Source organism: Pholis gunnellus (assembly GCF_910591455.1).
Source record: "Pholis gunnellus genome assembly, chromosome: 14".
In the NCBI taxonomy this organism is placed as follows: domain Eukaryota; kingdom Metazoa; phylum Chordata; class Actinopteri; order Perciformes; family Pholidae; genus Pholis; species Pholis gunnellus.
This window is the reverse complement of record NC_136541.1, coordinates 1,350,150-1,363,992: the sequence shown is the minus strand read 5'-3', so window position 1 is coordinate 1,363,992 and position 13,843 is coordinate 1,350,150. Positions and strand designations below refer to the sequence as shown.

The following is a 13,843-nucleotide window of genomic DNA, read 5'->3' as shown; positions in this document are numbered from 1 at the left end:
GTGTCGCTGCTATTAATAGTGAGAGTCCTCCGGCTGAAGGGATAATGTGTCGGTATGAACAATAGATCCATTACATCACCTTTAATTGGTGATAACTCGGTGTCAATCGTCTGCAGGAAACTCAAAAGCATTGAACAGCCAAGCTAAATAATTTAGTCTTCTTTTATTATAACTGTTAAAGATTAAAATGCAGCGGCTTAGCTCGAGCTCAGTGCAGCTTTCCTCGATCCAGAGAAAGAGTTTATAACAACGACTTAGAGCTCTGCTGTGTTTTAACCACTGTTGGACATTCCCACCTGTACACGAGAAGTACCGAAGTCTAACGGTCAAAGCACCGTGGGATGTTGAGCCACGATGGCAGGTAGACGTTAAAATGGCTCCGACAATAATACATCAAACATCCAATCAAAATAAAGGTATTAGAAATAAATCCCACTGGACATCTGTGTCCTCTGAGAGAGTAACAGGCTGCTGTTTCTCTGCAGCAGGTGTTTCCTGCATTAACTCAAATACCTCCGTTAGCTCAGTACTTTGCACGTTACTCATTGTTTAACCTGTGAGCTGAGTCAACATACGTGCAGCGTATCCTCACACAACGGTCCGTAGGATATCTTCTCATTTTATACTAAGAAAGTCCAGCAACAATTTCTCTTCTTTACATTCAAACATACTTTTTTAGTATTTGTTGAGTTAAAGCAACAAAACGACTTGGTTTGGTTAAAAGAAAACTACAGAAGTAACTTGAAATGTGTTGATTAAATAACGATGAAAGCGTCGTTACTTAAGTACGAATGTTACCTGACAAATAAGTCAACGTTTGGGTTGAATTAACAACAGAAGTTACTTTATTTAAGAACCAAATTTACAAGACAAATAAGAAAATGTTTGGGTTGAAATAACGACAGAAGTGGCGTGACTTAAGTACAGAAGTTACGTGACAAACACACGGGACACTAACAGCGGTTTACTGGGTGAAAGTCTCGTGTTCTTTCCTCCCTCTTTAGACTTCCTGGGGTGTGATTGTTTGGTTTACATACAAATTGATTTCATGGTGTACATACGGATTACAGGGTAACGCTTCTCGTAGGTACGAACAGAGCTAGCGCTGTGCTTTGTGAATAGATAGTGAAACATGCAGGTCTGCACTGAGCACAGCTGTGTATGAAGTGTTGACAGTGCCACGTAGAGACTGAAGCAGTGAATGTCAGCGTAACGCCTGTTTTAATTGATGCTGATTTAGACTCCTGTTGTCTGTGATTGCTGTCGCTAATTAGTTCTCTCCAGAGATTCTTCCCAGAAACCAAAGGGACACTTTGAATGACGGGAACGCTGGAAATCTGCAAAGTCATCTTCTGAGTTTGACGTCACATTTCTTTGTGACATTTAACAGAATGGAAACATGAAGCTTCCCAGCAACCTTATATCAAAAGACACTTTCTTAAATTCCCTTTGAGCTTTCTGAATATTTTATTATTCCTGCGATTCATCGTTTTTACTGTTGCTTTGAGTCAGACTGTTGGTATAAGTTGAGTTGAAGTTTAATCAAGAAGCCTCTTAATGCTACAATTAACAATTAATCACATTACTCTGACTGATTGACGTCTGAACTGAGCTGCATTTAATCATTTTATACATGATGCTTCATGTGTTAAAGCTGCATTCTCTCTAGTGTCCACCAGGGGGCGACTCCTCTGGTTGTATACTTCTGTCTACTTCTCTCTTGATTTATTACCTCAGTAAACATTGTAAACATGAGTTTATGGTCTCAATCTCTAGTTTCAAGTCTTCTTCAATACAGCATGATGTTCATTTAGTAAATGATGGTCCATTTAGAGTCAAACAGACCATAAAGCAGGGGATGCTTTAGGGGCGGGGCTACACAGTGATTGACAGCTCAACACCAGAGACGTACACGGCGTCTCTACGTCACTCCTCCTCAGTCCACATATGGTCACTTCCTGTTCACTGGTTGCGGAAAAAAACAACAACATGGCGACGGCGAGATTGCAAAATTCGAGGCTTCAAAAACATCCGTCCACAAACCAAAGAGTGACGTCACGATGACCACGTCCACTTCTTATATACAGTCCATGACTTTACCCAGAGACACTTCTCAGGTCTGACACATGAGACATCTGACACACACACACACACACACACACACACACACACACACACACCTCTGCCTCCAGCCCTCCAATAACAAGCGTTAAGAGCTGCAGATGTACTGAGCTTGTCACCGTCACACTTTTTGTGTGTGTTTTGAACAACATGGTGTGTCACAGTGTCGCCCTCCAGCTGTGAACCAGTGTGACTCGCTGGCTCCGTGCGCCCCCTGCAGGCCACAGCAGCCGGTGCAGGCACCTCTCTTGTCCTCGTGTCTTTGGTGAACCCGGTGAGTGTTGAGACCACAGCGAGTGATGAAGACGACGGGCTCTGGAGGGTGAAGCACACAGTTAACAAAGTGAGATGCAAAAGATTATTACTATTGTTTACTCCGTTCCATGAGTGTGAGGCGATACGCGACAAGATATTAATGATGGTGTGACGTCACTGCAGCGTAGATCTATAAGTGAATATTATATAAGTGAATATTATGAAAGTGAATAATGAGGCTTCATGCCGGCTCAGCTGGAGCCGTGAGAGCAACGAGACAGACGTTCATCTCTGCAGTCCAGTCTCTGGTTATTTTTCTCCTCATTTAACAGATTTAGCTTCTCGTCTGTGTGTGAAACCAGTTCTCCTCCTACAGGGAGGAGGAGGAGGAGGAGGAGGAGGAGGAGGAGGAGGAGGAGGAAAGGGGAAGCGTCTTCAGACTATAAATAGCAGGGATTGGGGTTAACAGTGGGGAGGAGAGGGGGAGGAGAGGGGGGGTGTTTTGGGGGTTTGGATTGACGTCATGTTGGTGAACGATTCTTACGCAACCAGCTTCCTCCCAGTCGCTCTGCTTCCTCCTTTCTCTCCTCTTGTTCCTGTCTTCTCTCCACTTTACTTTCCTCTCTCTGTCTCCCCCCCCCCCCCCCCCCCCCGATCCTTCTTCTTTTCTCTCACTAACGTGTTAGTGACTGTTTGTTTAAACAGATGTTTGTGTGTCAGTGTGTGTGTTGCTCACACCTTGAGATCTGTTGGTGAGCATTATACGTACGTAGCATGTTAGCATGTTAGCATGCTGAGCCTCTCTCTCTCTTAGCTCCTTTCTCATCAGAGAAGATGTTTTTGAAGCTCCTCTAGCTGTTAGCAGGTTGGTGAATAAGTTAACCTGTGTGTGTGTGTGTGTGTGTGTGTGTGTGTGTGTGTGTGTGTGTGTGTGTGTGTGTGTGTGTGTGTGTGTGTGTGTGTGTGTGTGTGTGTGTGTGTGTGTGTGTGTGTGTGTGTGTGTGTGTGTGTGTAATAGAGGAGTGTAGCCTGAGGCTGCAGGTCGGCTCCCACAGAGATGAGTAAATCCGTCGTTCTCAATCTGCCACTCACACTCCTCTGCAGGTCTTTGACACTCACATGATGTTTCATCTGACCTTTGACCTTTAGTGTCTCACCTCAGAGAGGAAGAACACGCGGCTTTGCCTTCCCTGTTAATCATCTCTTTCTGCTTCATCTCATTCTATCTTTATCTCAGCTCTGTGAACAGTTCAGCAGATAAAGATATCATGATTATTCTACTTCATATCAGATCTCATGACGTCATGGTGCAAAGATTCATTTGTATTTAAACCTCAAACCTCTATTTGAACTGATGCTGCTGGTGAACAAACACATGTTTACCGATATTAGCTGACTGTAGATGTATATTGATAGTATTGGTTTGTCTTAGTACCAAATACAGATCAAAATCACATTAATCATCACTTAATAATTACATTATTATTAGTATTTATAACACTAATGCTAAACAATAAAAATAATAATAATAATTTACAAAGTGCTTTGAAAGACACTAATAAAATATATTAAATTAAAATGACAATATATATATATATATAATATTTAATAAAATAAAACATTACATGTAAGCCGGTGTGTAAAAAGAGACGACTGATTCTCCTCAGGCAGGTCGCTGCAGAGCCGAGGGGTCCTGATGTAACGCTGGTATTCACCGTGCTTCCATTCTCACATTCAATCCTCCGAAAGTTAACATTTTAGAATATGTCCTCACATTAAATCTTTGTATATGTTTTATTTTTCTTATTTGTTTTGGTGTTTGTAGTTATTCTAATGTCTCCTGCCCTCCTTCACGCTGTGCTCTTCATTGAATGATCGACCACCTCCAGGCTGCAGGTTTAACTTGGTTAAAAGAAACCAAACCGAAGACTCTGACACGCTTCGATCCGTCCGTAGACGTCGTATCAGGTGAGAATATTAATGACGTCGTTGTTTCTCTTCTGTCTTCAGTCACCTGGACAACCACCACCTGTGGGACCCCAATGAGTTTGCAGTTTCCTGCTTCAGAATCATCATGTACTCCATCCAGGTACAGTACACACACGTTCATTAATGATATCTACTTTGTTTTAAAGTACTACGCCAGCATGACTTTAACGGCATGTCGTGCTCCTTTTATAACACTGGAGCACACGGTGCACTATTAGCCCCGCCCCTCCCCCACATCTCTTAAATCCTGCTCCAGCACCTGTCAATCATCTCAACGAGCTGTCATCCAGCCTCAGGCGTCCCTGAAGCCGCTGCAGGCAGATGGAGAACACAGCTGATCACTTTCTCTTCTCTATATTCCTGCTCAACTCTTACTGTTACTCTGATCTGGTTCTGGTTTTAAGAGTCGAACAGACCATAAAGCAGGGGATGCTTTAGGGGCGGGGCTACACAGTGATTGACAGGTCCAGATACGGTCACTTCCTGTTCACTGGATGCAAATAAAAATAACATGGCGACGGCCGTAATCCAAGATGGTGACGGCAAAATCGCCGAATTTCAGGCTTCAAGACTTCAATCCACAAACCAATGAGTGACGTCACGACGACCACGTCCACTTCTTGAATATAGAGTCTCTGGTCCTTGCATTTGAGTTAGATTTGGTGTTTAGTTTTTTAAATGAAACCTTTATAAAACCTGGTAAATTGCATTGAGATTACATTTCTATACCGAGGGAGCCCTGGCCGAGACAGCAGCAAGGCATCAAAACCAGTTACAAGCAAAGACTTACAAATACAACATACGCTGCCGAGCGTCAATCAAACTCTTAATTCTAACTAGCGTTGTTTCCTTCAACTTTAAATGAGATTGTTGCACATGTACAGTATAGTTAATGTTATAAAGAAATACTTATCATGTGAAAACAAGTTTTTAGAGACTTTCCTGTATTAAAGCTCAAAATACTCAAAATCATTCACCGACTTTGAGCAACACACACACACACACACACACACACACACAGAGCAGCAGCTGCTGTATGTTTACTGCTAGAACATTTACTGCTGCTCTCAATAACAGTTTCTTTCCTCCTCTCTGTGTGTGTGTTTAATTGGTGCCCCGGTGACTCTGAGATGCTGCCACAGATGAAACACAATCGATGGTTCTGGGGTCCAGGTGTTTATTCTTGTGTGTCCACCGTGTTGTGTGTGTGACATGAGTTGGCAGAGTTTGGGTCTCTTTGATCTGTCCGGGGGGAGTTCGTTCTGTCTGCCGGAGAGAATCTGTTTGATCTGAGTTTCAAAAAACAACCAGACCCCGGGTTTGTCCCGCAGAGACGCCGTCGAACGTTCTGCTGTCCGGAGGAAACAACGGTGTTCGGACCATTTTAAAAAAGTTTAAAAAAAGCAGCTGCTGATGATGGTCTTCACATGTCGAGGTCTCAGCAGCTTCAGGGAGACTTTCACTGATCTCAAACATTAACTGTTCACGTCAGGATTTGCTGTCAAGGTTTGGTTTCTCAAGCAAAAAATCTATCTTTTCCACTCACAGGAGTAAGAAATGGACCCAGGATGCTTTGCTCTTTAAAAAAAAAAAGAATTACAAATATTCAAAACAGAAATATGTTAGTTTTTGTTTTTATGTAAAAGAATCCCCCAATGGACTGATTGCAACGGTTTGTCCAACTTTCCAAAGAGTTTCCGCTTTTAAAGTCCACTGACGATAATGATATGACTATAACTGAGTTGTATTAGTTTGTTCCTTTTCAATTTAAATATCTGGATAAAATTAACACAACATTTACTTTCAGCTGACAAAGTGGACAAACACAATTTAGCTCCGTCCAAACATGACGCGTCTTAAATCCTCCTTTGTCTCTTTGTCGTCCAGGCTCAGCACTCCCACCACGTCATCCAGCAGGTTCTGAATCACCTGGACACCAACAACAAGAACACACCGCGGGTCAGAGCCGGCATCGTCCAGGTCCTCCTGGAGACGGTGGCCATCGCCGCTAAAGGCTCAGTGGGTGAGTTCACAGGACGATGCTGGTTTCCACTGTTGGACCAGTCACTCATCCGTCTAGCTTACTTTAAATTGATTTGTCTACTGAAAACAAATCTCCAACAATTCCAGTGTTCAGGTGTAATCAGCACATTTTTGGTCCAACATAACAGAATACCTTCTTTATTAAGATATGAAACAACATCAGGTCCCAGCTCAATGCCCAGTAACCACAACGCCCCAGGGTTGATACCCAAATCTGTGAGACTGACTTCTTTTTTCCCCGACAACTCGCCTACATCAGTATCTCAATTAGATTATTTCTGACAGGAAACGCACACACATTAGGTGTTTCAAAAAGGTGCCGATGTGATAATTGTCTGATAATTAAATAAGCAGGAAGTTTGACACATTTGAGAAGAGAAGAGTAGAAATATCCTTCCATGCGGAGTCGCAGTGGCAGCAGGCGAAGCAAGGTGAGATCTATAACCTCTCTAACTTGTTCTGGGTATATCCCAAGCGGCTTTGGAGGGCACCAAGGAGGCTTCCTCCAAAGGAAGGCACCAAGGAGGCTTCCTCCAAATAAACCTCCAAAGAAAGGCACCAAGGAGGCTTCCTCCAAATAAACCTCCAAAGAAAGGCACCAAGGAGGCTTCCTCCAAATAAACCTCCAAAGAAAGGCACCAAGGAGGCTTCCTCCAAAAAAAACTCCAAAGAAAGGCACCAAGGAAGCTTCCTCCAAATAAACCTCCAAAGGAAAGCACCAAGGAAGCTTCCTCCAAATAAACCTCCAAAGGAAAGCACCAAGGAAGCTTCCTCCAAATAAACCTCCAAAGAAAGGCACCAAGGAGGCTTCCTCCAAAAAAACCTCCAAAGGAAAGCACCAAGGAGGCTTCCTCCAAATAAACCTCCAAAGGAAAGCACCAAGGAGGCTTCCTCCAAACAAAACTCCAAAGAAAGGCACCAAGGAGGCTTCCTCCAAACAAAACTCCAAAGAAAGGCACCAAGGAGGCTTCCTCCAAACAAAACTCCAAAGAAAGGCACCAAGGAGGTATCCATATCAGATGCCCAACCCAACTCAACGGGGAGCTCCTTACCCTTTTTCTAATGCTGCATTTCCACTGCATGGTACAGCATGACTCAACTGTACTTTTCCATCAGTAGAGGTTGTGGACCTGGTACCACCTCGGTCGATGTTCCAAGCGAGATGAGGCCGATACCAGAAGGTGGAGACCACTGATTGTCACTAGGGCAGCGCGGGACATCCTGGACAAACCTGCCGTTTTCTAAAAAGCCGAGCTTCCGTCTTTAGTGCCAACTCTATTTATTTTTTATTCACTAGACACAGATTTGATAAATCTGGTTTTGGGCCTACAGGTGGTGGGCCCAGAGGGTGGCGGGTCCATATATTTCTTGTAGGCTTTGCCCGTCCAGGGGCCACATTCTTGGATGCTCTGTGTGGCCCCTCACCTAGGACCACTTTACCTTAGGAGCTATTAGCTCTGACAGCTTAGCTCCCATGAGTCACAGGGACGCATTAACCCATAAGGTGTTGGTTCTCGAAGGGAGATTAGAAATACATTAACAAACAGAAAGAATGAAACTACTCTTTAGCTTTAGATCATGCTGTTTTTTTGTATTTAATTCCTCCAACCTGTGTTTTACTGCCTCTGCCTGGAAAAAAACAAAAAACTCAACCTTCCTCTGGATAGGAATGATTCAAGAGTCCAAAAGAAGCGATGTGTGCTCCTTTGAAAGTGAAATCACGACTCCTCCCAATCTGTGGCTCGGTACAGTATGACACTTAAAGTGAATGTTTAGAGCAGTTTCCACCGTTTTGAGTGTTTGGTGCTGTAGATTAGTCACGTGACGCTTTATAGAGACGTATCCCAGATGTGTTTAGCCTAGCTTAGCACAAAGACTGGAAGCAGGGGGTAACTGTTAGCCTAGCTCCATCAAACTAAGTGACAAAAAAAACTTACTTTTGTATTTTAATGTTAAATGCTTAAAAGTTTCACATTTTTAACTAGTGTTACATTTTAATTTGTGTAGCTGCTAATGTTTAGTTTTTGTTATACGTATTCTTCTTAGTTAATTTCAAGCAATTCAAATACAAAATAAATTATTAATAGTATATATTAATTTAATTAAATTATTCATAATATACATTCATCTTATATTAATTGAATTATATAAAACATTGGAATAAACACAGGCAAATTAATTCAAAATAATTTAAAAACATTTGTGTTCTTTGAGTCTCTTTGTCAGATGTGCTCGAGGCGTAAAGGCTGAGTCGGTCAGTCATAATCTGAGGTGTTGCTTTTTGTGCCAAAGTGAATTCAGAGAGCTGAACCAGAGAAGATGTGTGAACAACAGATAAAAAACAGATACAAAAAGAACCCGTCACCGCGTAGTCCTGCAGTTCACGTCCGTATTTAACGGACTAATGAATCTCTAAGTGATGCACGAGACGTGTAGACGCTGTGCAACGCTGAAACACACATGTGGTGGTACGTCTTCATGTAAACGTCACACCGCTTCAATAACGAGCCGTAACAGACTTCCTGTTCTACGGTCAGACTGAGTGGAAACCTTGAAGCTGCTTCAGGGGAAGAAAATCAGATGTGAGCGTGTTTAATGACTCAAAAACATAAAAATATATAAATCCTAAAAATGAAATAAATGTGTTCTTGTCAGCCAAAGAAAATCTTTTGCAATTAAGTTCCCCAACAACTAGTGTTTGACTTAAACGTGTGTGTGTGTGTGTGTGTGTGTGTGTGTGTGTGTGTGTGTGTGTGTGTGTGTGTGTGCAGGCCCCACCGTGCTGGAGGTGTTCAACACTCTGCTCAAACACCTGAGGATGAGCGTAGACTTTGAGTTGGGCGAGAGCTCCAGGAGGAACTCCAGCGTCAGCGTGTCGTCGGGTCGCAGCAAAGAGAGCGAGGAGAGGATCGTCCAGAACGCCATCATCCAGACCATCGGTACGCTCCGCTTCCTGTCTCATTCAGAGGCTTTTTGTTGTTGTTTTGGGTTTTTTCAGGTGAAGCTGTTTGTAAAATGATATTATGCGTTTTAACCTCAACACGAGATGTGACTCATCGTCTCCCTCGACAGGCTTCTTCGGTGGAAACCTGCCAGACTACCAGCGAGCCGAGGTCATGATGTTCGTCATGGGCAGGGTGCCCGTCTACGGGACCCCCTGCCACACCTTGGACACCGTGAAGATCGGGTGAGTCACACGACCGTCGTTACCCGACGCGCGCGCACACACACACACACACACACACACACACACACACACACACACACACACACACACACACACACACACACACACACACACACACACACACACACACACACATACAATCAACACACACACACACACACAGAGCTCAGCGAGCTGTTTCATGGTGTGATAGAAACATTTCACTGCCACTAAAATCAAAGCGCTCTCATCTGTTCTTTAAGCCTCTGAAACCCACAATCCACCAGTTTAAAGACATGTTTTATATTTTTGTGCCAACATTACACATTTTATTATATCTAGAATCTGTAAAAAACTCTTTCTGTCTCTCTTCTTCGTCTTCTTCTCCTCTTCCTCCTCCTCCTCTTCCTCCCCCTTACAAAGTGAGTTGTGTATTAATCTGTCCTCTCCTCACCTCCTGGATGTCCTGCTGTGAATTCAGCTGCCGGGTCACTGAGACGGCCAAAAGCAAGAAAAACAATCTAATCCCTCCAAGCCTCAGGAGAGCAAGAACAGATAATCCCAAATCAAACGAGCCCCCTCCTCCTCCTCCTCCTCCTCCTCCTCCTCCTCCTTCTCCTCCTCAAAGACCAACAGACTCACTCCCTCTCTCCTCCTTCTCTGGGTATTTGCCGGAGGAGAGAGAGGTTTGCGTCTGCAGTTAGTCGTTGTTACAGAGTGGAAGTGTGATAGTGAACTCACGGGGTCTTTACGCTTCATCCACACTGAGACGTTATGAACAAAGCTTCATGATGTAACACAGAAGTACCATGAAAGTGTGTGTTGGCTCTGACAGAATAACGTGACGTCCTCCTCTTCCTCTGCTGTCTCTCAGGCATCACGGCACCAAGCGGATCCAGACCATGCTGCTCAGCTCGCTCATCATGGTGAGTCAAGAATATCACAAATATAATCCACTGAGTTAACTGTTTCAAAGCATCACAGGAAGTGATGCTTTGAACGTTCTGGTTTACTTGTAATAAACAGAAGAAGAAGAAACTCCACTGTGGCTTCATGGACAAAAGGAATGGTGCCACATGCAAACAATTAACAGCCAAAAAAGGACAAGATATGATAGTTAGTCCAGTATATCATGAACCGATGGATTATGTAATAAAAATGATTAAAGTGCGTTATTGCAGCTCACTTTTATTTGATTTTGGTACATTTATATTGTGAAAATGTTCTTTTTTTAAATGTCTTTTGTGTCATAATGACACTTTATTATTTATGTGACCATTTAACAGTTCTGTCTCTGTGGAGTTAACACTTCAACGCTTCCTTCTCTCTCATTACCTTCTTCTGTGAGAGACCGACACGAGGAGGCACAGGTGGCACCAACACACCCAGCACTGCTGCACACACACACACACACACACACACACACACACACACACACACAGACACACACACACTCACTCAATCACCCACACACACACTTGTATTCCTGCAGCGTCTTCGTGCGCTGCAGTCGTCCGTGCACATCCTCAGAGCGATCTATTACGGCGCTCGTCTGTCCTCCTCGCCACCACCTGGCCTCTCAGATGGAGCATGGTGCAGCTGGAGGAGGTGAAAGGTCAAAATATTTATAACGTAATGCAGATGGGGCCGAGCAGAGAGGAGTGTGTGTGTGTGTGTGATGCTGCATTCACATGGATTTTTGAATAGAAGGCCGTTGACGGTCTTTTTATTTGCAGAGCACTCACGCTGACATATGAGTTTTATATAAAAGTTATGTTCTCACTCAGGTTTCCACTTGTATCTGTTCCAGTCGAGCATTTGAGAACTCCTTCTGATCATAAATCATCAGATCAGCCTCGTACGGGAGGAAAGGTCAACATGTGGACAGTTTCAGCTGCTTGTGAACGCAACCTTTAAGTGCTGATTCTCCCCGATACTCCCCGTGGATTAATCGCATCACGCTGTGATAAATCGACTCACACCTTCCTCCTCCCCCTCTCTCCCCCCTCTCCCCCTCAGGTAACCTCTGGCTTTAAGTCCAAGTCCATGGCAGCTGCGTTGCCTCCTCCCTTCCTGGATCCGCTCTTCTCCATCTCACTGATGGAGGACAGCGAGCTGAGGCAGCTGGTGCACGAGATCCTGCACAACATCATCGACCGCCATGACAACCGCGCCAAGCTGCGCGGCATCAGGTACAAAATACACACGAACTGAACCGTGTGCAGAGTAAATGATCCACGTTTGATTGTAATCATTGAGCAGAAACTCAATGGCGTTTAAGGTAGTGGCTCTGAAACTGGTTTCAATAATCGGCTTCCCTTTTGGTAGCTGGTGTTTTTCTGGCACAGATGTAGTAGAATAAAAAGTACAATATGTACCTCTGAGATGTAGTACAGTAAAAAGTACAATATGTACCTCTGAGATGTAGTACAGTAAAAAGTACAATATGTACCTCTGAGATGTAGTACAGTAAAAAGTACAATATGTACCTCTGAGATGTAGCGGTGGAGAAGTATAACGTAGCAGAAAAGGCAAATACTCAAGAGTACAAGTGCTTAGAATATGTACAGTACTTGAGTAAATGTACTTTCCACCACTGAATTCTGTGTTTGTTTCTGTCTCCTTTGCAGAGTCATTCCTAATGTTGCAGCATTGAAGATTAAAAGAGAGAAGATTTCCAAGCAAGATGTTGCGTTCATGAAGAAGGTAGAAACTCTAGAGTTACTATAATCCTGCTGAGTTCTTTCTGCAGAAGTCTCACTTCTTTATCAACTGACGTCCTAAAGGAGAAACAAAACACCAGAGTATGAAAACACCAGAGTATCAAACACCAGAGTATGAAACACCAGAGTATCAAACACCCGAGTATCAAACACCAGAGTATGAAAACACCAGAGTATGAAAACACCAGAGTATGAAAACACCAGAGTATGAAAACACCAGAGTATCAAACACCAGAGTATGAAAACACCAGAGTATCAAACACCAGAGTATGAAAACACCAGAGTATGAAAACACCAGAGTATGAAAACACCAGAGTATCAAACACCAGAGTATGAAAACACCAGAGTATGAAAACACCAGAGTATGAAAACACCAGAGTATCAAACACCAGAGTATGAAACACCAGAGTATGAAAACACCAGAGTATGAAAACACCAGAGTATCAAACACCAGAGTATGAAACACCAGAGTATGAAAACACCAGAGTATCAAACACCAGAGTATGAAAACACCAGAGTATCAAACACCAGAGTATGAAAACACCAGAGTATGAAAACACCAGAGTATGAAAACACCAGAGTATGAAAACACCAGAGTATCAAAACACCAGAGTATCAAACACCAGAGTATCAAACACCAGAGTAGATTCACAGCAGTGAAAATGGATTCCAGTATCAAAACATCCTCAGAAACTTCTACCTGAATAAAACCCTTTTTCTTGTTGTGTTCATGTTTCTGCCAAATATATGGTTCAAACGGTTTGTAATTACCGTCTACAACCAACGCAGCTCACCAAAAACACTACTGGTCCGTCCAAATATGTCTTTTGAGTATAACCATCACTCTTTCCTAGTAGACATAAAGTTGCTTCAAGTTTTTAAATTTCTCCTTTAAAAGATGGTCAGTCTAAAACATCCATAGAAACCTTTCTGTGCAGCTTTATCCAGAATAATTACTTCTGTGCTTCTGTTCCCAAGTGTGTTGCCATGAACATACAAAGAAATCAAACCAAATGTCATCAGGTGAACCAGATTGAGCTCAAACCTCGCCGAGGCCGATCCCTTCCAAACGTCCCGGGTTATTTCTTGAGCAATGCTACAACCAACAGTTAAAGTGACGTATTCCCCTTTTAAAAGTATCTGATGAATATTTAAAGAAACTAAAAGGTGTTAAATATGAGAACAGAACTTGGTGTGGTGGTAGAATTCACAACAAACGCATATTTCCTCCCATTTGAAGGAAAATACTGAGCCTTTTAAAAAAGACTTGTATTTGACATATTTGTGAGCTGAAAGCCACAGACAGGAAGTCAGACAGACACTCAAGTCTCGACATGAGATTTATTTGATGTCCTGAATGAAGTGTAAGGCAGCTCATTAGTGTTTCTTGGCAGACTTCACCGTGGTATCCCACAAGGCCACATGTCTGTAGCATTAAGGTGAGGAGAGGAGTCGAGGTGATGAGCCGGATCAAACCTGGGAGGTTCTTTTCTGGGTCCTGTTCAAAACCTCCTTTGCTCCAAAGCGGTGGTCTGAAGGTCACTGG

At 43.2% G+C, this 13,843-nt stretch overlaps 1 protein-coding gene across 1 annotated transcript in view; it reads left to right on the top strand.

Annotated features, from left to right (window-relative positions):
- The window catches only part of efr3a (EFR3 homolog A), a 72,732-nt gene that overhangs the window by 43,751 nt on the left and 15,138 nt on the right, over window positions 1-13,843 (top strand). Inside the window, exons 9-15 of the mRNA XM_079173611.1 lie at window positions 4,387-4,465; window positions 6,253-6,388; window positions 9,180-9,347; window positions 9,481-9,595; window positions 10,449-10,500; window positions 11,594-11,766; window positions 12,205-12,280. Coding sequence (XP_079029737.1) covers window positions 4,387-4,465; window positions 6,253-6,388; window positions 9,180-9,347; window positions 9,481-9,595; window positions 10,449-10,500; window positions 11,594-11,766; window positions 12,205-12,280 — 799 coding nt within the window. The remainder of the gene's footprint in view (window positions 1-4,386; window positions 4,466-6,252; window positions 6,389-9,179; window positions 9,348-9,480; window positions 9,596-10,448; window positions 10,501-11,593; window positions 11,767-12,204; window positions 12,281-13,843) is intronic.